General features: G+C 41.3%; 1 protein-coding gene across 3 annotated transcripts; it reads left to right on the top strand.

The window, feature by feature from the left end:
• The first annotated feature begins 991 nt into the window (after window positions 1-991).
• On the top strand, window positions 992-26,388 carry LOC106564166 (uncharacterized). 3 transcript variants are annotated; one of them, XM_014130191.3, is made up of 4 exons: window positions 992-1,094; window positions 2,049-2,354; window positions 21,388-21,768; window positions 25,237-26,388. In XM_014130191.3, the coding sequence occupies exons 3-4, from the start codon at window positions 21,411-21,413 to the stop codon at window positions 26,049-26,051; spliced, it is 1,173 nt and encodes a 390-aa protein (XP_013985666.3). In that variant the 5' UTR covers window positions 992-1,094; window positions 2,049-2,354; window positions 21,388-21,410; the 3' UTR covers window positions 26,052-26,388. The 3 variants fall into 3 exon arrangements, with proteins under 3 accessions (XP_013985666.3, XP_013985667.3, XP_013985668.3); XM_014130192.3 differs by lacking the exons at window positions 992-1,094; window positions 2,049-2,354 and adding an exon at window positions 14,073-14,179; XM_014130193.3 differs by lacking the exons at window positions 992-1,094; window positions 2,049-2,354 and adding an exon at window positions 16,399-17,206.

Genomic DNA, 26,388 nt, shown 5'->3' on the forward strand with positions numbered 1-26,388 from the left:
CACTGGTTATCATTGGGCGGCATCAACACTCACCTAAATAGCCCTCATGCCACTGTGTGAGAGAAGTTATCATTGTTTTTTGGCCAGAATAATGTGAGTTGTTGGAGGTGTGTCTTGGTCAGTTTAGCATGGAAAATGCTGCCCTCGTCAAACTACCGCTCTAGGCTGTTGCCTAATGAGGGGCCTGCCGTGGGGCTTAGTCATATAATTGCATTAAGAATCCCATTGAATTCAATAGCATCTCTGTGGGCCTAGTCATATAATTACATATAGAATCCCTTTTAATTCAATAGCATCTCTGTGAGTCATGAAGATTTGTCATTTGACTTTATAAATCTATTGCCTTTTATTGTGGCATAAACACAACCAGTCATGATGTTTTCATCTGATTGTAAAACAATCACTTCAAATGTCTGCTTTACTAGGCTACCCACACACGTTCACCCACTAGCAACATATTTCCAGCCTTCGAACAGTGGTGACATCTGTTACACAAAACACCAAATAGTGTCATGACATTTGGTGATTGTCATTAGACCAATATTTATGCCTCCACTGCTGTCTGTGCAAGTCTTGGTGTAAGCCACTTATCTCTGCCTTGGCAAAATGTCAGTGTTCCCGTCGAAACAAATGGCATTTTTGAGCATAGGCTATATCTATGCTCATTTTTCATGACTCTGACATGCAGTAATGATACAAAAATTATGGTGTAATAGCCTAATGTTTTCTTTATTGTGATAGGCTCATGTTTTGCCTTACTTTCACCCCTGATGGTAGCTGACATTGTTTGTAAAATTCACTATGTGAAAAATGAATGGTGGAAAGACGATTGGAACCATTTCCGTGTTTGACCGCTAGGTTTAATGGGTTTAATGACGTGCCCACTGTGGGGGACAATTCCCTTTTCTGCAAATTGACATTTATTTTGTTCTCTAGCTTACTACCATGCAGTAGGTGGCGGCATGCACATTCAAATTGTGTCAACGCCTTTATACCATAGAATAAGAGAAGTAGAACGCGGAAGTTTACGTTCCTGATAGTGTCCTGTCAACAATTGACGATAATTAATCTTAGCTATTGTACAACTTTTACAGGTGAGTGTATGATCTGTTGAGCTATTTATGAGTGTAAATAAACCCCGACTCCCATTGCAAATCCTCAGTGAAAGTCAAATTGGTGGAATGACGTCCACCAAGGGCAGATAACTAGCTACCATAAGTTACTCTTAGCTAGCTTGTGTTACCAGCAGAGAGTAAAAGGCGAAGCATATACCACCACCTTTTGTTAAAAGATAGTTAATTAGCTAACCTAATATGTACTCTAAAGGAGCCTACCCTTACTCTTAAGGTCCAAGCACATGGTATTTTTAGAAGTAGACTGGCTCTGGCAGCCAAAACAGCCAAATACTCCATCAAAAAGTGAATCGATTCTCTATTGCGATACGGTTCTAGAAACATAAAGCCATCTACTTTCATATGACATCAAAAATAATTTCATAAATACAAAATGTACACTGTTGTAACCGGCTTTATCAGAGTTGCAGCCGACAGTATTTTTCAGTTACAACACGTTTCAGGCGGCCTTCTTCCGTTACACACAGGTGCTAGGAGCATGCTAATTAGCACAGGTGGTCCCTCTGTCTTCTGCAAACACGTGCAGTAACATGGAAATATGGCTGTGTGGGAATCCTAACCCTAAAAGGTGTATCAAAAACTACCCCGTACTGAACATGCCTTAGTCCAATGATGCCTTAGTCCAATGACTCTTATGTGTAATTGAATGGAACTGAGAGTCATGATCAAGGGCTAGCCTGATGCTACCTAGTAGAACCCATGCAGTCTGATTTCACCTCAGAGTAAATACTAGATATACGTTAGGGTAACAATTGGCTAAATGTCTCTTTGGGTAGTAAGTCATTAAAGTTAACTCAACCTGTGATGAGAAAAGTTGTAATTTTAACAACTTGCTATAGGTAGCTAGCTAGTAAGCTATGACTTTAGAAAACAACCCTTCACTGTATCTGCCTCTTATGACTAAACCACCTACAGATCCACCTACCACATGGGCCTACTATGGCTGAACCCAAGTCCATGGAGTCCCCAGGTTCTGGCTGTGGTGTTCCATCCCAGAGAAGCTCACAGAGGGATCCAGAGATGGTCTCAGTGAAGCTGGAGGACTGCAGTCAACCACTGGAAGTCAATGTGATAGGGGAAGAGAGAGAACTTAAAGAAGAAGAAAAGGTGGTGGAGGAGAAGAGATAAGTCAGAGAGGAGTGGAAGAGGTGCAGAACAGTGAAGTGGCTGCTCCAGATCTAGAGGAAGAGGAGGAAGAAGTAGATAGTATCACTAACCCAGGTAAGTTCAGTTGTGGAGTACGGAGAGAAGTTGGTGCCTTGGCGCCCACTGGGGATTCCAAAACGATGATTATGCTTGAATCAACAAGTATTTTAAAGCCCCCTTTAATGCTCTTACTGTTCCTGAAAGTGTTGTCACGATAGCAGAATGTTGACTCCGATACCAGGTTCAGTATCACAATACTCAATACCAAAACTATACCACAGCAATTTTGTTGCTGTTTACAAAGTTACAGAAGGGCAATTAATCCAGACGGAATGCTCTTTTCAATCATTGGGCATCTTTTGAGTTAAATATCATTACATTTTAAATGTTTCACATCAGTTTTTCAGAGACAGCTATTTATGCATTAATGCATTAACCTTATTAGACAATCAATTTGACTTTGTTTCTACCGAATGAATGAAATTGTATTTTTGTGTTAAATCGCCAATTGGCAACCCATCCCTAATTGACACACAAACAAACATTACAATAATTCACTATGGTAATTAAATTATATTTATTCCGGCGTTCTCTGCATTGCACGTCACAGAGTGAATATAAAATATATATAAAATAAACATCAATACATAATAGTAAATAAGATTATCCAAACAATAATTACATCCATAGAGCAGTAAAATAATATACACACACATACATACAGTTGAAGTCGGAACTTTACATACACTTAGGTTGGAGTCATTAAAACTTGTTTTTCAACCACTCCACAAATGTCTTGTTAACAAACTATAGTTTTTGCAAGTTGGTTAGGACATCTACTTTGTGCATGACACAAGTCATTTTTCCAACAATTGTTTACAGACAGATTATTTCACTTATAATTCACTGTATCACAATTCCAGTGGGTCAGAAGTTTACATACACTAAGTTGACTGTGCCTTTAAACAGCTTGGAAAATTCCAGAAAATGATGTCATGGCTTTAGAAGCTTCTGTTAGGCTAATTGACATCATTTGAGTCAATTGGAGGTGTACCTGTGGATGTATTTCAAGGCCTACCTTCAAACTCAGTGCCTCTTTGCTTGACATCATGGAAAAATCAAAAGAAATCAGCCAAGACCTCAGGAAAAAAAACTGTAGACCTCCACAAGTCTAGCTCATCCTTGGGCGCAATTTCCAAACGCCTGATGGTTGCATGTTCATCTGTACAAACAATAGTACGCAAGTATAAACACCATGGGACCACGCAGCCGTCATAGCGCTCAGGAAGGAGACGCGTTCTGTCTCCTAGAGATGAACGTACTTTGGTGCGAGAAGTGCAAATCAATCCCAGAACAACAGTAAAGGACCCTGTGAAGATTCTGGAGGAAACTAGTACAAAAGTATCTATATCCACAGTAAAACGAGTCCTATATCGACATAACCTGGAAGGCCGCTCAGCAAGGAAGAAGCCGCTGCTCCAAAACCGCCATAAAAAAGCCAGACTACGGTTTGCATCTGCACATGGCGACAAAGATCATACTTTTTGGAGAAATGTCCTCTGGTATGATGACACAAAAATAGAACTGTTTCGCCACAATGACCATCATTATGTTTGGGGTTGAAAGGGGGAGCTTGCAAGCCAAAGAACACCATCCCAACCGTGAAACACGGGGGTGGCAGCATCATGTTGTGGGGGTGCTTTGCTGCAGGAGGGACTGGTGCACTTCACAAAATAGATGGCATCATGACGAGGGAAATTATGTGGATATATTGAAGAAACATCTCAAGACATCAGTCAGGAAGTTAAAGCTTGGTCGCAAATGGACAATGACCCCAAGCATACTTCCAAAGTTGTGGCAAAATGGCTTAAGGACAACAAAGTCAAGGTATTGGAGTGGCCATCACAAAGCCCTGACCTCAATCCCATAGACAATTTGTGGGCAGAACTGAAAAAGCGTGTGCGAGCAAGGAGGCCTACGAACCTGACTCAGTAACACCAGCTCTGTCAGGAGGAATGGGCCAACATTCTCCCAACTTATTGTGGGAAGCTTGTGGAAGGCTACCCAAAACGTTTGACCCAAGTTAAACAATTTAAAGACAATGCTACAAAATACTAATTCATTAGGTGAAGGATCATGGTTGGGCACAGCTCACGAGACTGCTTCACTATGAGAAGGATCATGGTTGGGGACAGCTCATGAGACTGCTTCACTATGAGAAGGATCATGGTTGGGGACAGCTCATGAGACTGCTTCACTATGAGAAGGATCATGGTTGGGGACAGCTCATGAGACTGCTTCACTATGAGAAGGATCATGGTTGGGGGCAGCACTTCAAGGTCCGAATCATTGTTTACTTGCTAGACCACTGCCTTTCCTAGAGGGTAATAGCAAGCACTTTTTAGCGTCCCAAAACCTGCTGTGTGCAGGATTGTTCACAAGAAGGCCATCGACTCCAGAAGATGAGGTCATCGTGCAGGATTCGGGAAGTTGGTGAGAAATCCAGTGTTAAACCAGGCAGTATGGGGGATTTTTTTTTGTGTGTGTTGTGCGTCTCGGAGTGGTGAGCACAATCAATGTGGGCTTGGGGGGAGGCCGTGTGTGTGTGTGTGTCTGGGCCATTGTGGGCTTGAGGGAGGCCGTTGTGTGTGTGTGTGTCTGGGCCATTGTGGGCTTGAGGGAGGCCGTTGTGTGTGTGTGTGTGTGTCTGGGCCATTGTGGGCTTGAGGGAGGCCGTTGTGGGCTTGATGGAGGCCGTTGTCTAGTCCTGTGTGTGTCTGGGGCACGGTAGGCTTGAGGGAGGCCGTTGTCTAGTCCTGTGGGTGTCTGGGGCACGGTAGGCTTGAGGGAGGCCGTTGTCTTGTCCTGTGGGTGTCTGGGCCATGGTGGGCTTGAGGGAGGCCGTTGTCTAGTCCTGTGTGTGTCCTTGGACATGCACCTGCATTATGAATGTATGTCTGTACTATTTTTGTATCATTGCCATGGTTTGGCCGCCAATATAATCTATGCCCTGTATGTGCCAAGAAGGGGAGGAGAAACCAAGTAAAGATGGGCATAGACAGACTAGAAGTAAGATTAGGAAACAATAGTGTCAGAATACCACCTACATGATACCAAAAGATGTGGATCATGTACATAAAGAGGAGTGACTATGTATGTTGTGTCAGACTGAAACTGTACATAAAGAGATCCGAGTCTGGGACCGGCAGTTGCTCCATGGACCAGCTCGGCTTGATACTTAGTAATAAAGTCTATATTGAATTCACAAGCTCCGGTGCCTGAAATATTTTTTAAATAAGTATTTCCAAGACAGCAGTCAGGGTCATCGATGGTTACCACATATGGATCAAGCCACCAATACTGGACAAGTGCAATTAGTCCTGCAATTACAAGCAGGACTACTGCAATTACAAGCAGGACTACTCCATCCAGATGCAGGTGAGGTACTTGGGTCATTATATTACCACAATTAAAATGATTTTACAATATTGAACCTATTTGGTCAGAATTCACATATTAAACCTGTATATACAGTCGCTAGTGAAAGTCTACACACCTCTTGCCCAGTATTCACATTAAGCTGCCTTCATATTAAAAACATTAAGGACACATGCTCTTTCCATGAAAGACTGACTAGGTGAAAGCTATGATCCCTTGTTTATGTCACCTGTTAAATCCACTTCAATCAGTGTAGGTGAAGGGGAGGAGACAGGTTAAATAAGGATTTTTAAGCCTTGAGACAATTGAGACATGGATTGTGTATGTGTGCCATTCAGAGGGTGAATGGGTAAGACAATGTTTAAGTACTTTTGAATGGGGTATGGTAGTAGGTGCCAGGCGCACTGGTTTGAGTCAAGAACTGCAACGATGCTGGGTATTTCCTGCTCAAGTTTCCCATGTGTATCAAGAATGGTCCACCACCCAAAGGACATCCAGCCAACTTGACATAACTGGGCTTATATTTGTATTTATTATGGATCACCATTAGTTCCTGCCAAAGCAGCAGCTACTCTTCCTGGGGTCCAGCAAAATAAGGCAGTTATATAAGATAAAAACATTGCATTTCACAACACACTAAGTGTGTGCCCTCGGGCCACTACTCTACTAAACGACTTCAGGCTGCATGTATTTCTGACACCCAGTTTTGGAATATGGCCATGTTAGGAGAAGGTCACTGGCAGGGGGTAATCATTTTGAGTACTTGTTTGTCCAAAGATCTGTACAGCTTGCTGAAAAACACAACAGCTCCCCATTTGATCCAAGTGTTTCTCCTTGTGAATGTATTAGATTAATATTACATTTAGCCCTCCATTGACTTCACACTGCATGCTGAAAGGTGAAGACCACATACCAGTACTGTAGACCACAGAGAGATCTGATACAGGCCAGCACATTATTTTGACCTTATTAGTTAGCCAGACGGTCCTCACATTGCTGACACCATAATAGATTTACAGCAAGATATGTGACCTGGAAAATAAGATCTGAATTAACTGAGCCAAGATTAGATGTTTTTTGGATCCATGCCACAAGCATGTCCATATTTACATTTTTACTGGCTGTGACATTTTAATGGATTGATTTATGTAAAAATAAATGCTGACATAAGCTAAGCCGCTGGGGTGTCTCAGCCAAACTGCTGTCTGTGGTGATACACTAATTTGCGAGCACAGACTTGAGTCGTTTAAAGCACCCTTAAAATGTATTGGATCAAGAGTTACTATCCGATCCTTCCAAGACCCTGCTAAAATATGTAAAATCAAGACCCTGCTAAAATAAGTCATATGTAGAATAACAGTTTTATTTTGGGGGCCTTTCAGAGTTGTAAAAGTATCTATATTATTATTTTGGGGGGGATTTAATTTCTGGTTAAAAAAAAATAATCACTAGAAATTCAGCAAAAAATTTGTTTAATTTAGGAATTTCCAATTATTAAACGAAAAAAAGATGTGATCATGTCCCAATGTAATCAAGGTATGAAATTGTGATTAGTTGTGATCAGTTTGCAGCTGAATCTATTTGGCTACCCCTGAAGGCCCTTCCCTCCACACCAGGGGTATTGATTAGTTGTATTATTTTGCTAAACATTTAGTCAACCGGGAGGGGACCTACCTTAAAGGAATACTTAGCGATTTTGGAAATTAAGACCTTTATCTACTTCCCTAGAGCTAAATGATCTCGTGGATACCATTTTTTTTTTTTTATGTCTGCATGCAGTTTGAAGGAAGTTGCTAACTAGCATTAGCGCAATGACTTGAAGTCTATGGTGTATCTGCGCTAATGCTAGTTAGCATTGGCTTACAAAACAACCTCTAACTTCCTTCATACTGGACACAGAAACATAACAATGGTATCCATGAGTTAATCTGACTCTGGGGAAGTAGATAAAGAGCATCATTGCCAAAATCCCGAAGTATCCCTTTTAATTTGTCCAATAGAAATTCTTGTTGATGCAAATCGTTTTCATTTGGAGTAAACGGTTTCAGTTGCAAAACGTTTTGCAACAGACCAAACGTATTGCAACTGAATTCGACTAATGAAAAAACCTATGTTATTTCTCCCTAATCACCTCTCTGCCTTTTTCACCCCTTTCATTTCCCATATAAGCAGTATGCTATTACCTGAGTAGTAGTTCATGCTTGATGAGGCCATGAGGTGACCTGATTCCTTCCTTACTTACTTTGTGCGTGACATGAGAAAGAAGTTAGTTACATTTGACATTTTAGTCATTTAGCAGACGCTCTTATCCAGAGCGACTCACAGGAGCAATTAGGGTTAAGTGCCTTGCTCAAGGGCACATTAGATTTTTTTTCACCTATGCTTGGGGATACGAACCAGCTAACTACTGGCCCAATGTTCTTAACCACTAGGCTACCTGCCATCCCTAAGTTCCTTTCTAATATTATAAATGTGCATTTGGAAAATATTCAGACCCCTTCCCTTTTTACACATTTTGTTCCGTTACAGCCTTATTCTAAAATAGATCTTTTTTAAGTCCTCATTCTACACACAATACCTCGTAACGACAAAGCGAAAACTGCTTTTTAGAAATGTTTGCAAATGTATTAAAAATCTAAAACAGATACCTTATTTACATACTGTTAGTATTCAGACCCATTGCTATGAGACTTGAAATTGAGCTCAGGTGCATCCTGTTTCCATCGATCATCCTTGAGATGTTTCTACAACTTGATTGGAGTCCACCTGTGGTAAATTCAATTGATTGGACATTATTTGGAAAGGCACACAACTGTTTATATAAGGTCCCACAGTTGACAGTGCATGTCAGAGCGAAAACCAAGCCACGAGGTCGAAGGATATGTCAGTAGAGCTCCGAGACAGGATTGTGTCGAGGCTCAGATCTGGGGAGGGTACCAAAACAATGTCTGCAGCATTGAAGGTCCCCAAGAACACAGTAGCCTCCATCATTCTTAAATGGAAGAAGATTGGAACCACCAAGACTCTTCCTAGAGCTGGCTGCCCTGCCAAACTGAGCATTCGGGGGAGAAGGGCCTTGGTCAGGAAGATGACCAAGAACCCGCGCTCCAGAGTTCCTCTGTGGAGATGGGAGAAGCTTCCAAAAGGACACCCATCTCTGCAGCTCTCAGGGCTTTATGGTAGAGTGGCCAGATGGAAGCCACTCCGCAGTAAAAGGCACAAGTGTTGTAGGTTATTGTTCTGATGAAAGGTGAATGTCTGTTGGAACAGACTGAACCAGAATTTCGTCTAGGATTTTGCCTGTGCTTAGCTCTATACTATTTATTTTCATTTAAAAAAACTCCCTAGTCCTTGCCGATGACACGCATACCCACAACATGATGAAGCCACCACCATGCTTGGAAATATGAGGCGTGGTACTCAGTGTTGTGTTGTTGGATTTGCCCCAAACATAGCGCTTCGTATTCAGGACATAGAAATGAACTATGTTATGTTTTTTGCGGTTTTACTTCAGTGCTTTATCGCAAACAGGATGCATGTTTTTGAATATTTTTTATTCTGTACAGGCTTCCTTTTCAATCTTACATTAGGTTAGTATTGAGTAACTAAAATGTTGATCCATCATTTCTCCAATCACAGCCATTAAACTCAACTGTTTTAAAGTCACCATTGGCCTCAGTAAAATCGCTGAGTGGTTTCTTTTTTCTCCGGCAACTGAGTTAGGAAGGACGCCTGTATCTTTATAGTGACTGGGTGTATTGCTACACCATCCAAAGTGTAATCAATAACTTCACCATGCTCAAAGGGATATTCAATGTCTGTTATACATTTCTTTTTTACACATTTACCAATAGGTGCCCTTCTTTGTGAGGCACTGGAAAACCTCCCTGGTATTTGTGGTTGAATCTGTTTGAAATTCACTGCTCGACTGAGGGACCTTACAGATTATTGTAGGTGTGGGGTACAGAGATGTAGTCATTCAAAAATCATGTTAAACACCATTATTGCACACAGAGTCCATGCAAATTATTATGTGACTTGTTAACCTCTTGGGGCTAGGTGGGACGCTAGCGTGCCACCCGTGGTGCACTCCATCAACAGCAGGTGCATTTCAAGAGCGGCAAATTTGAATCCAAATAAATGTCAAAATTCAAATTTTTCAAAAATACAACTATGTTACACCATTTGAAAGATAAACATCTCCTTAATCTAACCACGTTTTCCGATTTCAAAAAGGTTTTACGGCGAAAGCATAAATTTAGAGTATGTTAGGACAGTACATTTACAAGAGTTGTGTGTAATGTTTTGTCAAGTCAAAGACAGGGTCACCAAAACCATAAAACCAGCTAAAATGATACACTAACCTTTTACAATCTCCATCAGATGACACTCCTAGGACATTATGTTAGACAATGCATGCATTTTTAGTTCTATCAAGTTCATATTTATATACAAAAACAGCGTTTTACTATGGCATTGATGTTGAGGAAATCGTTTCCCTCCAATAACCGGCAGTCAAGTCAGCGTCACAAATTAAATAATTAAAATTAGAAAACATTGGTAAAATATTATATTGTCATTTAAAGAATTATAGATTTACATCTTTTGAACGCAATCAACTTGCCAGATTTAAAAATAACCTTACTGGGAAATCACACTTTGCAATAATCTGAGCACTGTGCCCAGAAAAATACGCGTTGCGATACAGACTAGACGTCATGTTGGGGAGATCTAAAATCGAAAATACTATGTAAATAATCCATTACCTTTGATTCTCTTCATCAGATGTCACTTCCAGGTATCACAGGTCCATAACGAATGTAGTTTTGTTCAAAAAAGCTCATCATTTATGTCCAAAAATCTCCGTCTCGTTAGCACATGATGTAAGCCAGCCGGACTTCTCGTCATGAACGAGGGGAAAAAATATATTTCCGTTCGTTCAAACATGTCAAACGTTGTATAGCATAAATCATTAGGGCCTTTTTTTAACCAGAACATGAATAATATTCAAGGTGGACGAATGCATAGTCTTTTATAACGTATTGGAACGAGGGTACCCAACATGAAGTAGCGCGCCAGGTGTCTAATGGGACATCACCGTTCCATGGCTCTTGTTCGGTCAGATCTCCCTCCAGAAGACTCAAAACACTTTGTAAAGGCTGGTGACATCTAGTGGAAGCAATAGGAAGTGCCAAAATATTCCTAAACCCCTGTGTTTTTCAATGGGATAGGTTTAAAGTCAATACAACACATCAGGTATCCACTTCCTGTCAGAAAATGTCTCAGGGTTTTGCCTGCCAAATGAGTTCTGTTATACTCACAGACACCATTCAAACAGTTTTGGAAACTTTAGAGTGTTTTCTATCCATATATAATAAGTATATGCATATTCTAGTTACTGGGTAGGATTAGTAACCAGATTAAATCGGGTACATTTTTTTTATCCAGACGTGCAAATGCTGCCCCCTAGACCCAACAGGTTAAGCACATTTTTACTGCTGAACTTTTTTTAGGCTTGCTGTAAAGGGGTTGAAAACTTGACTCAAACCATTTCAGCTTTTAATTTTTTATTAATTTAAAAAAAGTGTAACAATTTCACTTTGACATTATGGGCTATTGTGTGTAGGCCAGTGACACACAATCTCAATTGAATCCAGGCTGTAACAACAATGTGGGGGAACATCAAGGGGTCTGAATACTTTCTGAATGGACTGGACCATTCATAACCAGCAGTCTATGGTCTAGCTAGCGGTATACTCACCACCACTGGGGACCAACAAACTCCAACCACTGGGCATGCAAAGCACAGGCTGTGCATCCTACTGAAAGCATGCATTACATGGTCTATCCGTATAGGGCTTGTAAGTTTCAAACGGCCATGATCCTTTGAACGCGTTGGGGGCGATGAAACAACAGAGCCCCATTCAATGAAGGGAAGCGAAGTGGGCGGAGGGACGATTTGCACTTGGAGATTGGCAAAAGGGGGCATGATTTGTTGACATAATTGTAATCCAAACCCAACCTTCATTTACTTGTTGTGACGCACTGAAGTTCCAAATTCCATTTTAAAACGAGACTGACTTTATGACCATAATTATCCTATTTACAATTTGTAGTCAATTGTGACACTAGACTAAATGTTTTTGACTTATATCGATGCCACAGGCTGTTTTCAAAGGAATTTGTTTTTTAGGGGAAGTTGCTCTTTTTAAAGCCCCTTCCAATGCTCTGTTCCTGATTCTAACCCCGTATCTGTCCATATTCCCACAGGAGAGAGCTCCAACCCAGGTTCAGACGGTGAGCACAGTTCCACAGCATCAGGAAACCATAAACAACACAGACATAGGAACATAAGACAGAAACATCACCACTGCATGGCCTGCTTCACTAGTGTCTATGAGCCACAGGACTTGAAGACACACTTGTAGGCCCCAACCCTGCTCAGATTGCAGAGACAGTTTTATTTATCCAATTTACCTTAAATCACCCCAACACTCTCAAAAAAAGAAAACTTACCCCTGTGGTCAATGTGGGAATAGCAAATTAAAGATGCACCAAGTAACTCAAAGGGAATGAGTTGTACTACTGCTCTTTTTGTGGGAAGAGTTTTCCCTCTTTTACAGACCTTAAATAGATGTCAGCTGATCCACACAGGAAAGAAGCCTTTCCACTGCTCTGTGGGAAGAGTTTCAGTCAGTTACACCATCTAAAGACACCAGCTCACTCACACATGGAAGAAACCTTTCCACTGCTCAGAGTGTGGGAAGGGTTTCTGTTGGTCATAAAAAAATGACACACTGGTTAGTATTTATTTATTTATTTATTTCACCTTTATTTAACCAGGTAGGTAAGTTGAGAACAAGTTCTCATTTACAACTGCGACCTGACCAAGATAAAGCAAAGTAGTTCGACACGTATAACAACAGAGTTACACATGGAGTAAAACAAACATGCAGTCAATAATACACTAGAAAAATAAGTCTATACAATATGAGCAAATGAGGTGAGATAAGGGAGGTAAAGGCAATAAATAGGCCATGGTGGCGAAGTAAATGCAATATAGCAATTAAAACACTGGAATGGTAGATTTGACATATGAGTGTGCAAAGTAGAAATACTGGGGTGCAAAGGAGTAAAATAAATAAATACAGTAGGGGAAGGGGTAGTTGTTTGGGCTAAATTATAGATGGGCTATGTACAGGTGCAGTAATCTGTGCGCTGCTCTGACAGTTGGTGCTTAAAGCTAGTGAGAGAGATAAGTGTTTCCAATTTCAGAGATTTTTGTAGTTCTATCCAGTCACTGGCAGCAGAGAACTGGAAAGAGAGGCGGCCAAAGGAGTTATTAGCTTTGGGGGCGACAAGTGAGATATACCTGCTGGAACGCGTGCTACGGGTGGATGCGGCTATGGTGACCAGCGAGCAGAGATAAGGTGGGACTTTACCTAGCAGGGTCTTGTAGATGACCTGGAGCCAGTGGGTTTGGCGACGAGTATGAAGCAAGGGCCAGCCAACGAGAACGTACAGGTCGCAGTGGTGGGTCGTATATGGGGCTTCGGTGACAAAACGGATGGCACTGTGATAGACTGCATCCAATTTGTTGAGTAGGGTGTTGGAGGCTATTTTGTAAATGACATCGCCAAAGTCGAGGATCGGTAAGATGGTCAGTTTTACGAGGGTATGTCTGCTGGTTTTGTCGCGTGTCCTTACTCAGCCAAACAACTGACGACAAGGACTATTTTTAAAGGTGAGTTTATGATCTGTTTAACTATTTATGAGCGTGAATATAGAGTAGTGATGTTGTATCACAGGCCTGACACTGGACTGTTGCTTTAGAAGAAAGTCAACTTCAAACCACAGAAGTAAAACACATGTATACGCATGTTAATATGTAAATAGTATTTACCAACCGCAACTGTTGTGTGACAATAGAGCAGGCAGGGGTTCTTGCGTTAACATGAACACTACTTGTCATCAGTACTCATTATTTACTTACCCTACATTATCACTTCAACTCTGGGTAACATGTAATAATTATTTTAGTATCAGGTAAAAACCCTGGATGTCTAACAAATTATGGTACAATAATTCAGATGTTAGTACCACTGCTGCAAACAAAACATCCACACACCAATGCTAACGATGCTAGCTAACTTTGTTAGCTTGCTCTGTGACTGGCATGTCCTGCCATTTTTTATAGAGTTGAACTATTTAATTCTCTAGCGTTTTGGTAGTGGCAGAAGGGAATAAGTATCAATACTATATACTTTTCAGCTGCCTTATATATTTTGTTTATTGGAAAGCCTTTGAGTTGCTGGCTACATACCTACAGTATCTAACTGGCGGCAGCACAAATATAACGTCACTTCCGTTTTTAGAACGCGGGCGGTAGTTTACAGTCCTGCTGGTTTTTGTCGCGTGTCCTTTCTCAGCCAAACAACTGACGACAAGGACTATTTTTAAAGGTGAGTTTATGATCTGTTTAACTATTTATGAACGTGAATAAGGTCTGGCTTCCATTATCAATCGTCAGTGAAAACCTCATTGGAAGGTTAACCGCTACTGAGGGCCAACAACCTATCTACTGTTAGCTAGCTTTGTTTACTAGCAGTGATGAAGAGGAGCAACAGTCCTGAACTATTTTCCACCACCTAAGGTTTAGCGATAATTTACTTCTGGGTAACCGAGATTAGCTAGAAGTAGACATTAAAAAAACAATGTCTCGTTACTTCAATATCCTCAATGTAGACCCACCCAAGTTAGTACTAGCTATACTACTTGCAGTAGCTACGATTTCAAAAATAAAGGACTGTGTGAACTGTATAGGCTAGTTCCGGGGTGTTGCAGCATCGGTCAGAACACATTTAGGAGATGGAGGTTAATAATCCACGTTTAGGGTATTTATAATAAACACAGTTGCTTATGGGGGAAGAGTTGGAGTTGGGGCTTGTAAGGCCGGTAGGACGGTAAGGTAGGAAGTGGCGGTCTAGAAGAGAGATTAGAGAAACGCATTAGGAACACATCAACAAAGGTGCATAAATCATGAAGTAATGCCATATGACTAGGCTTAACATATAGTTACATATGTATGAGACTGCCAGGACTAAACACGACAAAAGGAGGGCATTAGCATATCAAACAGGTCATGGTTATACAAAAGGGACATATCATAAGCTATAGCTACAGTGCCTTTAGAAAATATTCATACCCATACGAATGTCAAGTAATAAGGGCTAAATTGAGGATTATGATTATTTGATTTAGCTGAGCCCACTGTGTTAGTGCTGGTATGGAACAAGAGCCTGCACACCATGTGGATGGGCTGTCCAGAACAGGTGTTGCAGGCCTCTGATACAGTGCCTTCTGAACATATTCATACCCCTTGACTTATTCCAGATTTTGTTGTTACAGCCTGAATTCAAAATGGATTACAGATTTTTCTCTCACTCATCTACACACGAAAGTTAAAAAGTGTTTTTAGAAGTTAGCAAATTTATTGAAAATCAAATAGAAATATCTCATTTACATAAGTATTCACAACCCTGATTCAATACATATTATAGTCATCTTTGGCAGTGATTAGAGCTGTGAGTCTTTCTGGGTAAGAGCGTTGCACACCTGGATTGTACAATACTTGCAAACTTCAAGCTCTGGCGAATTGGTTGTTGATCATTGCTAGATAGCCATTTTCAAGTCTTGCCATATATTGTCAGGCTGATTTAAGTCAAAACTGTAACTTGGCTACTTAGGAACATTCAATGTCGTCTTGGTAAGCAATTCCAGTGTATATTTGACCTTGTGTTGTAAGTTATTGTCCTGATGAAAGGTGAACGTCTGTTGGAACAGACAACCAGGTTTTTGTCCAGGATTTTGCCTGTGCTTAGCTCTATTCCATTTATTTTCATCCTAAAAACTCCCTAGTCCTTGCTGATGACATGCATAGCCACATGAAGCCACCACCATGCTTGGAAATGAGGCGTGGTACTCAGTGTTGTTGTTGGATTTGCCCCAAACATAACGCTTCGTATTCAGGACATAACGTTAATTTCTTTGTTACATTTAAAAAAAATGTTTACTTCAGTGCTTTACTGCAAACAGGATCCATGTTTTTGAATATCTTTTTACTCTGTACAGGCTTCCTTTTCACTCTTTCATTAGGTTAGTATTGTAGAGTAACTACAATGTTGATCCATCCTCATATTTCTCCAATCATAGCCATTAAACTCCTTAATTGTTTTAGTCACCATTGGCCTCGGTGAAATCGCTGAGTGGTTTCTTTTTTCTCCGGCAACTGAGTTAAGGACGCCTGTATCTTTGTAGTGACTGGGTGTATTGATACACAATCCAAAGTGTAATCAATAACTTCACCATACTCAAAGGGATATTCAATGTCTGTTATAAATGTTTTACACATTTACCAATAGGTGCCCTTCTTTGCGAGGCACTGGAAAACCTCCCTGATATTTGTGGTTGAATCTGTTTGAAATTCACTGCTTGACTGAGGGACCTTACAGATTATTGTAGGTGTGGGGTACAGAGATGAGGTAGTCATTCAAAAATCATGTTAAACACCATTATTGCACATGGAGAGAGTCCATGCAAATTAATGTGACTTGTTAAGCACATTTTTACTCCTTTACTTTTTTTTTTGTTGACTTGCTGTAAAGGGGTTGAATACTTATTGACTCAAGACATTTGATTTTAATTTTGTATTAATTTAAAATGTCTAACATAATTCCACGTTAACATTATGGGCTATTGTGTGTAGGCCAGTGACAATCTCAATTAAATCCAGGCTGTAACAACAAAATGTGGGAAAACATCAAGGGGTGTGAATACTTTCTGAAGGCACTGTACATGCTTAATACTTACTATAGCGACAGGGCAGCAATACAGATTCTTAATACTTCTACACCGTAATATAGGGCTGGGCGATATGACGATATATATCGTGTGACGATAGAAAAACGTTATTTATTTCCTTGTGTCGCAAATCACACTCTTTACGGCAATATTTGTCGTCAATTGGACGACGCATTGCGTGCCGTGTAAAGGAAATTTGCAACACAAACAAACACCGAGGAGAGTGAAAGTGAAACGGAGCTCGTCCCTAAAAGAGGGGCTACTTCGGTCGCATGGACGTGGTTTGGGTATGAAAAAGAGCCAGAAAACCGTCTGCGAAATATGCCGCAGGCCGGTCCCAACAACCGGCTCAAACACCACTAACCTCTTTTACCACCTACTCAAGAATCATGTGAAACAGTGCGGAGAGAGTCTACGGATGAGGCCCAAAAAAGTACAGTCGAGTGCTCAAAACAACCCCAACTCAGACGTTGGAAGAGGCTTTTGCCCACGGCACACCATCTGGCAAAGAATCACGAAGATGGAAGGAGATAACAACTGCAGTTACAACTAACATCTGCAAAGACATGGCCCCAATTTACACGTCGAGAAACGGGGGTTTCATGACTGGTGTTAACACTCGACCCAAGGTACCAAATTGATATGTGACAAGTATTAATACCAAAATAACATGCAAAACAGGCAAGCCCCCCCCCAAAATATTTTTATTTTAGGCCTGTTTTTTGGTAGTGTTTTTTAATTTTTTTTATACATTAATATTTCGTTACATGCTTAACTGAAGTTGCTAAGGTTCTAAGTAAAAGGATAAATAATCAAATATGAGTAAGTACCTTTTGAGTTTAATTCAAAATGTAATAAATAGGCCTTTACATGTGGTCATTTTATATAAACTATTTAATTAAATGTACAGAATGTGATATGAAATGACCTATATCGGGATGAGATTATGGCCATAATCGCCCAGCCCTACCACTTTATAATAAAGGCACTTACATCATGTCACACACAGGTTAGGATAGAGCCACCCCGTGTCATCTACAAAGGTAAAGGTAGCATGCTACTTATGTTGGAGACCAGAGGTGATTAGAGTGGAAACAGGTGTGGAGGGAATGTGTGTGGCCTGAGGTAAAAGGCAGGTGATTAGAGAGTGGGGAAAGGGGGATACCTAGTCAGTTGTACAGCTGAATCAGAGAGGTGCGGGGGCTGCCTTAATCGACCTCCACGTCTTTGGCGCCCGGGGAACAGGGGGTTAACTGCCTTGCTCAGGGGCAGAACGACAGATTTTTACCTTGTCATCTTGGGGATTCGATCCAGCAAGCTTTTGGTTACTGGCCCAACGCTGCAACCAAGGGGCGTGGCCTGAGGTAAAAGGCAGAGGAGAGGTGATTAGAGAGTGGGAACAGGTGTGGAGGGAAGGGGCGTGGCCTGAGGTAAAAGGCAGAGGAGAGGTGATTAGAGAGTGGGAACAGGTGTGGAGGGAAGGGGCGTGGCCTGAGGTAAAAGGCAGAGGAGAGGTGATTAGAGAGTGGGAACAGGTGTGGAGGGAAGGGGCGTGGCCTGAGGTAAAAGGCAGAGGAGAGGTGATTAGAGAGTGGGAACAGGTGTGGAGGGAAGGGGCGTGGCCTGAGGTAAAAGGCAGAGGAGAGGTGATTAGAGAGTGGGAACAGGTGTGGAGGGAAGGGGCGTGGCCTGAGGTAATTGAGCAATTGTAAGGCCCTATAAAATATGCATTGCGGAGAACATGGACAAAATCCAGACATTAAAACATAATGTAAAAAATATAAAACGTATTGAACTTAATAGAACGTTCATTAATTTGCCCAAGTTATGAGACTAAATGCATTAGTGATTCATATTTTCATGCAACTTTCTGAAATGTCACAGCAATGCCCGTCTGTCTGTCTGTGTGTGGGCTGAGTGAGTGCCTATCGGCTATGCCTTAGGGCTGACCCCATTTAGTCAACTGGTCCATTGTTTGGCTGTTGGTCGTCCGATATTTCTTTAGTAAAAAAAAATAATTCATGGTGTCACCTTTCTGATTGGCTCGTGTCTGAGTGGACTGATCCAATGTGGAAGCCGTGAGGATGGTACAGTCCATCAGTCTAAGACGTGCTACTGTAATTGTGTATGGTTATATTGTCGGAACAACACTAATAAAACATTTTTTTAATGACATGCACTTTCTCTCATGTTGGATAACGGTCGCTGTCCGCGGGTCTGAAACAATCAATGCGCTGTTGAATTGGCGCCTTTTCCTAGACCATGTTGCTATGTGCATAATAGCAAAGTTATCCAGCATATAGGTGTTGAGAACGATGCGGTGGAGTTAGGAGACAAGGAAAGAGGAAACCCCAACTTAATTAGGTCTATAATCAATAGCCTAACTGTTAAGCTTGGGGCGGCAGGTAGCCTAGTGGTTAGAGCATTGTGCCAGTAACCGAAAGGTTGCGAGATCGAATCCCCGAGCTGACAAGGTAAACACCTGTCATTCTGCCCCTGAACAAGGCAGTTAACCCACTGTTCCTAGGCCATCATTGATAATAAGAATTTACCTAGTAAAATAAATCATCCATATATCTCCAGAAATAAGACAGATTCTGTTGCCTGTCTGAGTGTTTGTTTAATAGCCTAAAGCATGTAAACCGTTCAATTCCGGAAATTGCTTTCACAAATTAATGCAATGCTTTATAGTCTTTGCTGTAATAAAGGCTTTACAAAAAAAACGTTACAACAGACACTCTGGTATGCTTATCATTTATTTGCTGTTGTTTACATTGTTCCAAACGGTCAGAAAAAGTATATTGTAATCTATCAGCACCTGTTTGGCACATATAATATGCTTGTAGTGCTTGCTCCTTTACCTTCTTTTTCTAGATCTCCAGTATTTTCCACAACTAGTCACATTTATTCCACACATCTGACTTCCCCTTTACCTCCTGAGCAACCTGTAAACATTCCCTCGTTTCGAGTTAATTTGTCACGTCCTCTGCATCCATTTTGCTGTCAAATGTTGCTGTCACGGTATTTGTTATAATCAATGTATTATTGTGATTATGATATGCTATAGGTCAGCTCCTATTGGTTACATGCATGAGATGCTTACAGGTTGAGGGAATAAGGAATGTTTTTGCTAAACAAATTAGGGATTTTGGTAACAGAACTTTTCAGTCAGAAATGGCTTTAATTATGTTGCAGCTTCAGCAACACGGACGGGGCGATAAACACCTACCTGGCAGAGTGATATCATGATTATTTACATCAATCCAGTGGCCATTTGTTTTGCAAACTGCAATTACATCATTGCTACAGAAACATTGGTAACCAAGCAACGGTTTGTTGCTGGTGCGCACTAAAGTGTAACTACACCCAAAAATCTAAATTTCTTCTATTTTTCCCAGACCTCAAAAGTGGTTTAAGCATTGTCCAATTTAGTTTTTCTAGTAACCTTTACACTCAGAATGACAGATTGGGGCACTGATAAAGCTACATTGGAACCCAGTGGCTGTACATTAACATGCTATACATGATGTCAGAGCTCAGACTCTGTGCTTCACAGCGCTGTATGGGTTTTGACTGACAGCCATTCTGAACTTGAGCATCGTGCGCGACAAGTTGCCCCCATCTCTCCCGCTAATTGAGTAACTTTTGCAAATGTTTTGCTGTCTTGAGAGGGAAATGCTGTAAATTTTAAGAGGACTCAATGTATTTTGAAAGATGAGACATTGAGGGACTAATAAATACTAGTTATGTTGGCAATAGAACAAGCTTGACCCAGATTGCCATTTATAATGGGCCGTGTTTGGATGGCGTAAACAACAGTAATTGTGTGATGGCGGGGATGCAGGATTATGTTCAAAACAACTACAAGTGTGCTTGCTCTAGTTCCTCAGCGGCACAGCTAGGAGAGCAACTATGAAGGTTATTATGATTATTAAGACTCTTCTTTGAGTCATTCAAGTTCATTGAAGTTACTTAAGAACTGTGAACACTTTGGAGAGGTGTGTGTCCACTTGGAGACTCCAGTTAGTCCTCTCACTCAAACCCTTGTCATTTTTTTTGTCTTATGTTGCACCTACCCCACATATTACAGGAATATTCTTATCATGTTACTGAATGTATCCAGAGTATTTTCAGATTTTGTTATCAACAAATGTGTCAAAATAAATGTAAAATGTACATAAAATCAACAGTGTAATGTTTGGATATAGTCTTGTCAGGTCAACTGTTGTGTCCTCAACTTAAGTCTAATCATTTTACCATAATCTCCAAAGTGTTCCCTTTCAGTTGCTACCATGCATATGCATTTAATATGCTGTTAATATTTTTTTATGTAAGAAACATTTCAGTTTAGCCCTATCAATATAGGCCAATTCCCACAAGTGTAAAGGGTTAAAAACTGATTTAGAGAGCGAAAAACAGAAACCTGGAAAAACAAAATGGAATTTGTGAAAAACAAAACCGGGAACCAAATTTAAACATATTTTTATTTATAAAAAAATGTAAACGTTTATTTATTTTTCATTTTTAATAGGGCTCTACAACTAGCAGTCCTGTAGGAGTGCCATGATCGTTTACAACACTTTTGAATGAACAAAAATATAAAACTAAATACTGAGGAGGGAGAAGGGGGGGGGGTGCTGAGGTATATTTCTGTCTGTAATAAAGCCCTTTTGTGGGGAAAACTCATTCTGATTGGCTAGGCCTGACATTGAAATTGTTGCGTTTTATATTTTTGTTCAGTGTAGATTCAGCTAGCTATGTGCAACTCACCCTCCACTGTATCTGCCTCTTATGACTAAACCACCTACAGATCCACCTACCTACTAACCTGCCATGGCTGAACCCAAGTCCATGGAGTCCCCGGGTTCTGGCTGTGGCCTTCCAGCCCAGAGAAGTTCACAGCAGGGTCCAGAGATGGTGTCAGTGAAGCTGGAAGACTGCAGTCAAACACTGGAACTCAATGTGATTGTCAAAGAGGAAGAAGAGGAGACAGAAATCCAAGAAGAGGTGGAGGAGAGAGCAGTCAAAGAAGAAGTGGAGGAGAGAGCAGTCAAAGAAGAAGTGGAGGAAAGAGCAGTCAAAGAAGAAGAGGTGGAGGAAAGAGCAGTCAAAGAAGAAGAGGTGGAGAACAGGGAAGTGTCTGCTCCAGATCTAGAGGAAGAGGAGGAAGTAGATAGTATCACTGACCCAGGTAAGTTCAGGTGTGGAGTACGGAGAGGTTGGTGGCCACAGGGGATTCTAAAACCCTATTATTGTGCTTCTACTTGTATCAACAAGTATTTTAAAGCCCCCTTCAATGCTCTGTTTCTGATTCTAAAGGCCTTTTCACACCAACTGCGTTACATATTCTGGAAAAATATGGATTCTGATTTTGACACACAAAACCGTCAGAGTTGGGGTCAATTCAGGAATCACACTGAAATTCCAATTCTCTTCAATGCTTTTCCATGAGGAGATGTTGGAATTGGACTTAGAATTTGGTTTACTTTCTGAATTAAAACGGAATTGACCCCAAACCTTAAAACCATTCACAAGTCTGATGCGTTTTTCCCCACACTTTAATTAAATATTTGTTCAACGTCACAAACGCTGCTGAAGAGAGGAAGGACTGCGTAATGAGAGAAATAATATTGGGGGTTGGCAATTCCACCATAACAAAATTGTCCTGAGACTTTTCACTTAAAATACACTGCTCAAAAGAATAAAGGGAACACTTAAACAACACATCCTAGATCTGAATGAAAGAAATAATCTTACTAAATACTTTTTTCTTTACATAGTTGAATGTGCTGACAACAAAATCACACAAAAATAATCAATGGAAATCCAATTTATCAACCCATGGAGGTCTGGATTTGGAGTCATACTCAAAATTAAAGTGGAAAACTACACTACAGGCTGATCCAACTTTGATGTAATGTCCTTAAAACAAGTCAAAATGAGGCTCAGTAGTGTGTGTGGCCTCCACGTGCCTGTATGACCTCCCTACAACGCCTGGGCATGCTCCTGATGAGGTGGCGGATGGTCTCCTGAGGGATCTCCTCCCAGACCTGGACTACAGCATCCGCCAACTTCTGGACAGTCTGTGGAGCAACGTGGCGTTGGTGGATGGAGCGAGACATGATGTCCCAGATGTGCTCAATTGGATACAGGTCTGGGGAATGGGCGGGCCAGTCCATAGCATCAATGCCTTCCTCTTGCAGGAACTGCTGACATACTCCAGCCACATGAGGTCTAGCATTGTCTTGCATTAGGAGGAACCCAGGGCCAACCGCACCAGCATATGGTCTCACAAGGGGTCTGAGGATCTCATCTCGGTACCTAATGGCAGTCAGGCTACCTCTGGCGAGCACATGGAGGGCTGTGCGGCCCCCCCAAAGAATTGCCACCCCACACCATGACTGACCCACCGCCAAACCGGTCATGCTGGAGGATTTTGCAGGCAGCAGAACGTTCTCCACGGCGTCTCCAGACTCTGTCACGTCTGTCACGTGCTCAGTGTGAACCTGCTTTCATCTGTGAAGAGCACAGGGCACCAGTGGCGAATTTGCCAATCTTGGTGTTCTCTGGCAAATGCCAAACGTCCTGCACGGTGTTGGGCTGTAAGCACAAACCCCACCTGTGGACGTCGGGCCCTCATACCACCCTCATGGAGTCTGTTTCTGACCGTTTGAGCAGACACATGCACATTTGTGGCCTGCTGGAGGTCATTTTGCAGGGCTCTGGCAGTGCTCCTCCTGCTCCTCCTTGCACAAAGGCGGAGGTAGCGGTCCTGCTGCTGGGTTGTTGCCCTCCTACGGCCTCCTCCACGTCTCCTGATGTACTGGCCTGTCTCCTGGTAGCGCCTCCATGCTCTGGACACTACGCTGACAGACACAGCAAACCTTCTTGCCACAGCTCGCATTGATGTGCCATCCTGGATGAGCTGCACTACCTGAGCCACTTGTGTGGGTTGTAGACTCCGTCTCATGCTACCACTAGTGTGAAAGCACCGCCAGCATTCAAAAGTGACCAAAACATCAGCCAGGAAGCATAGGAACTGAGAAGTGGGCTGTGGTTACCACCTGCAGAACCACTGCTTTATTGGGGGTGTCTTGCTTATTGCCTATAATTTCCACCTGTTTGTCTATTCCATTTGCACAACAGCATGTGAAATTTATTGTCAATCAGTGTTGCTTCCTAAGTGGACAGTTTGATTTCACAGAAGTGTGATTGACTTGGAGTTACATTGTGTTGTTTAAGTGTTCCCTTTATTTTTTTGAGCAGTATATATGCCAAACAAAAACCATTGATTTTCAAGAGTTAACAAACCATACAACTCTATGCACAAGGACTACTTTTAACAATTTCCTCTGAATATTTTTACAAAGATACATTTACTGGAAGAACTGTGCAGATGCAAAGTTTGGAAACAGGTTGCGTCCACGTTTTCCCAAAACTCTTAAATATCTGCTCTGAATTTAGATTCAACCAATATCTGTAGAAATCATGGGGTCTCAGCTATGACATGACACATTGACTTTGAAAAAATCTCTTTTGGTTATTGAAGTGGATTTACACCTGGTAACGGAATTGTGGTAATGGAATTTCATCATGGATTCCTGATCTGTACTACACAGAAATGATGGAGATCATTTGGATATGAATGTCATTCTCTTCATGGTGATGTACCCTAAATAGGTACACAAAGGTGTATATATATGCAATATCCTACTTTGGGCATTATTCTACACTGGCTAGCTATTATTTTAATGAGCTCTGCCTCCAAACAACCAAATTTGGTTGGTCCGGTCTGGACCAAATCTGAACGAATCATAAACGTCTACTGTACTTAACTCTATTGTACTGAACTATACTCTACTGTGCTGTCCAAACCTGTGAACCCAATTGTGTTTTGTGACTACTATGATTATCCATTGTAGCCAATTTACAATTACGTTAACGATTTTTCCGAAATTCTGTTACTGATTTTGGTTATTTCGAGTTCTAAACACTTTACTGATATCAATTTCCTTTGAATCATTAAAACACAAATTTTATTGAGTTCTACCTTTTACTTTTTATTTCTGTGAACTTTCATTATCCTCATGAGGGAGAGAAATTAGACAATATCTTCAAGATATGTAATTCTGTTACCAGAAACCCACAAAGACACAAGGCAATGTTTCTTAAACTTATGGAAGGCCGGGAAGTTGGTCCTAATCTAAATAGAAGTGCTAATATTAGTTGGCGTCTTTACTTCATTATTGTGTTCTGATGTGTTTCTGATGCCGTAAGACTTTTTCTAGTAAATGTTTTCTAAGACCCCTTTAACATCTCTTTGACCAGAAATCAAAGTCTTTGCTTATTTCACATTTTTAGGATGGAAAATGTTTAAAATGTATATATGCCTTAATTTCTTAAATATAGACCACTTTTCATTTGACATTTAATTTCACATGCTCCTATGAACTTCACATGTTGGTGCTCATGGGTCCTTTTACATGGAAATGGCCTGGTGCTCATGGGTCCGAATAAATTATTGATATTTCGCAATTGGTGTGAAAGGCATCATAAACATGACATGCTCGTATTTTTCTTTTTGGTCTGAATTATTTGGACAAAAATTGGACTTGGTGAGAATAAGGCCTTAACCCCATATTTGTTCATATTCCCACAGGAGAGAGCTCCAACCCAGGTTCAGACAGTGAGCCCAGTTCCACAGCATCAGGAAACAATAAACAACACAGACAGAGGAACTCAAGACAGAAACATCACCACTGCATGGACTGCTTCACTAGTTTCTATGAGCCAGAGGAGTTAAGAAGGCACACTTGTAGGCCCCGCTCCTGCTCAGATTGCAGAGGCAGTTTTATTTGTCCAACTCACCTCAAATCAAAACCGACAAAAAAAAGAAAGACGCACCCATGTGGGCAATGTGGAAAGAGTTTTCAGACCCCAAGCAAACTAAAAATACACCAGCGAACTCACACGGGGGAGCAACCTTTCCATTGCTCTGTTTGTGGGAAGAGTTTCTCTCTTTCACAGAACTTAAATCGACACCAAATAACTCACACAGGAAAGAAGCCTTTCCTCTGCTCTCAGTGTGGGAAGAGTTTCAGTCATTCATCAACTCTGAAGACACACCAGCTAATTCATACAGGAGAGAAGCATCACCACTGCTCTCAGTGTGGGAAGGGTTTCAGTCGGGCAGGAGACCTAACAAGACACCAGTTTACTCACACAGGAAATAAGCTTTTCCACTGCTCTCAGTGTGGGAATGGTTTCAGTCGAGTAGCAGCCCTGAAGGTACACCAGCAAACTCACACCGGAGAGAAGCCTTACCACTGCTCTGTTTGTGGGATGAGTTTTTCCCTTTTACAGACCCTAAATAGACACCAGCTTACGCACACAAGAGAGAAGCCTAATCACTGCTCTGAGTATGGGAAAGGTTTCGGTCACTCATCAAATCTGACGACATACCTGTTAAAGTGAGTTCTGTTGCATTTTATTATGGGAATAGGACTTGCCCCCCAAATAGGACAGGGGTTATGGCATTAACGTCCACTCAACTTGTCTCTGGTCATCTGGATCACTGCTCAGCGTTTACCTAACCTATTGTTTTACCACTTCAATCCTGGGTAACCCTGGTAACATCTTATAAACCTTGAGTATCATGTAATAAACACTGGATGTCTGTTAATAAATGATGGTAATCATGGGTATAATAGGTAGATATTTGTGAAGGAAGAATGGTTGACAACCTTTTAACTTGGGTGTCATGTTATAAACACTGTAGCTATATTATGAAATAAAAATGTTAGTGGCGAAA

Source organism: Salmo salar, chromosome 12 (genome assembly GCF_965601325.2).
Source record: "Salmo salar chromosome 12, fSalSal1, whole genome shotgun sequence".
Lineage (NCBI taxonomy): Eukaryota > Metazoa > Chordata > Actinopteri > Salmoniformes > Salmonidae > Salmo > Salmo salar.

Bases quoted from the DNA above. Each gene is read 5' to 3' on its own strand.
- LOC106564166 (XM_014130191.3), top strand. From the start codon at position 21,411: ATGGCTGAACCCAAGTCCATGGAGTCCCCGGGTTCTGGCTGTGGCCTT. The intron at 21,769-25,236 runs GTAAGTTCAGGT...ATATTCCCACAG, and splicing joins AGATAGTATCACTGACCCAG to GAGAGAGCTCCAACCCAGGT.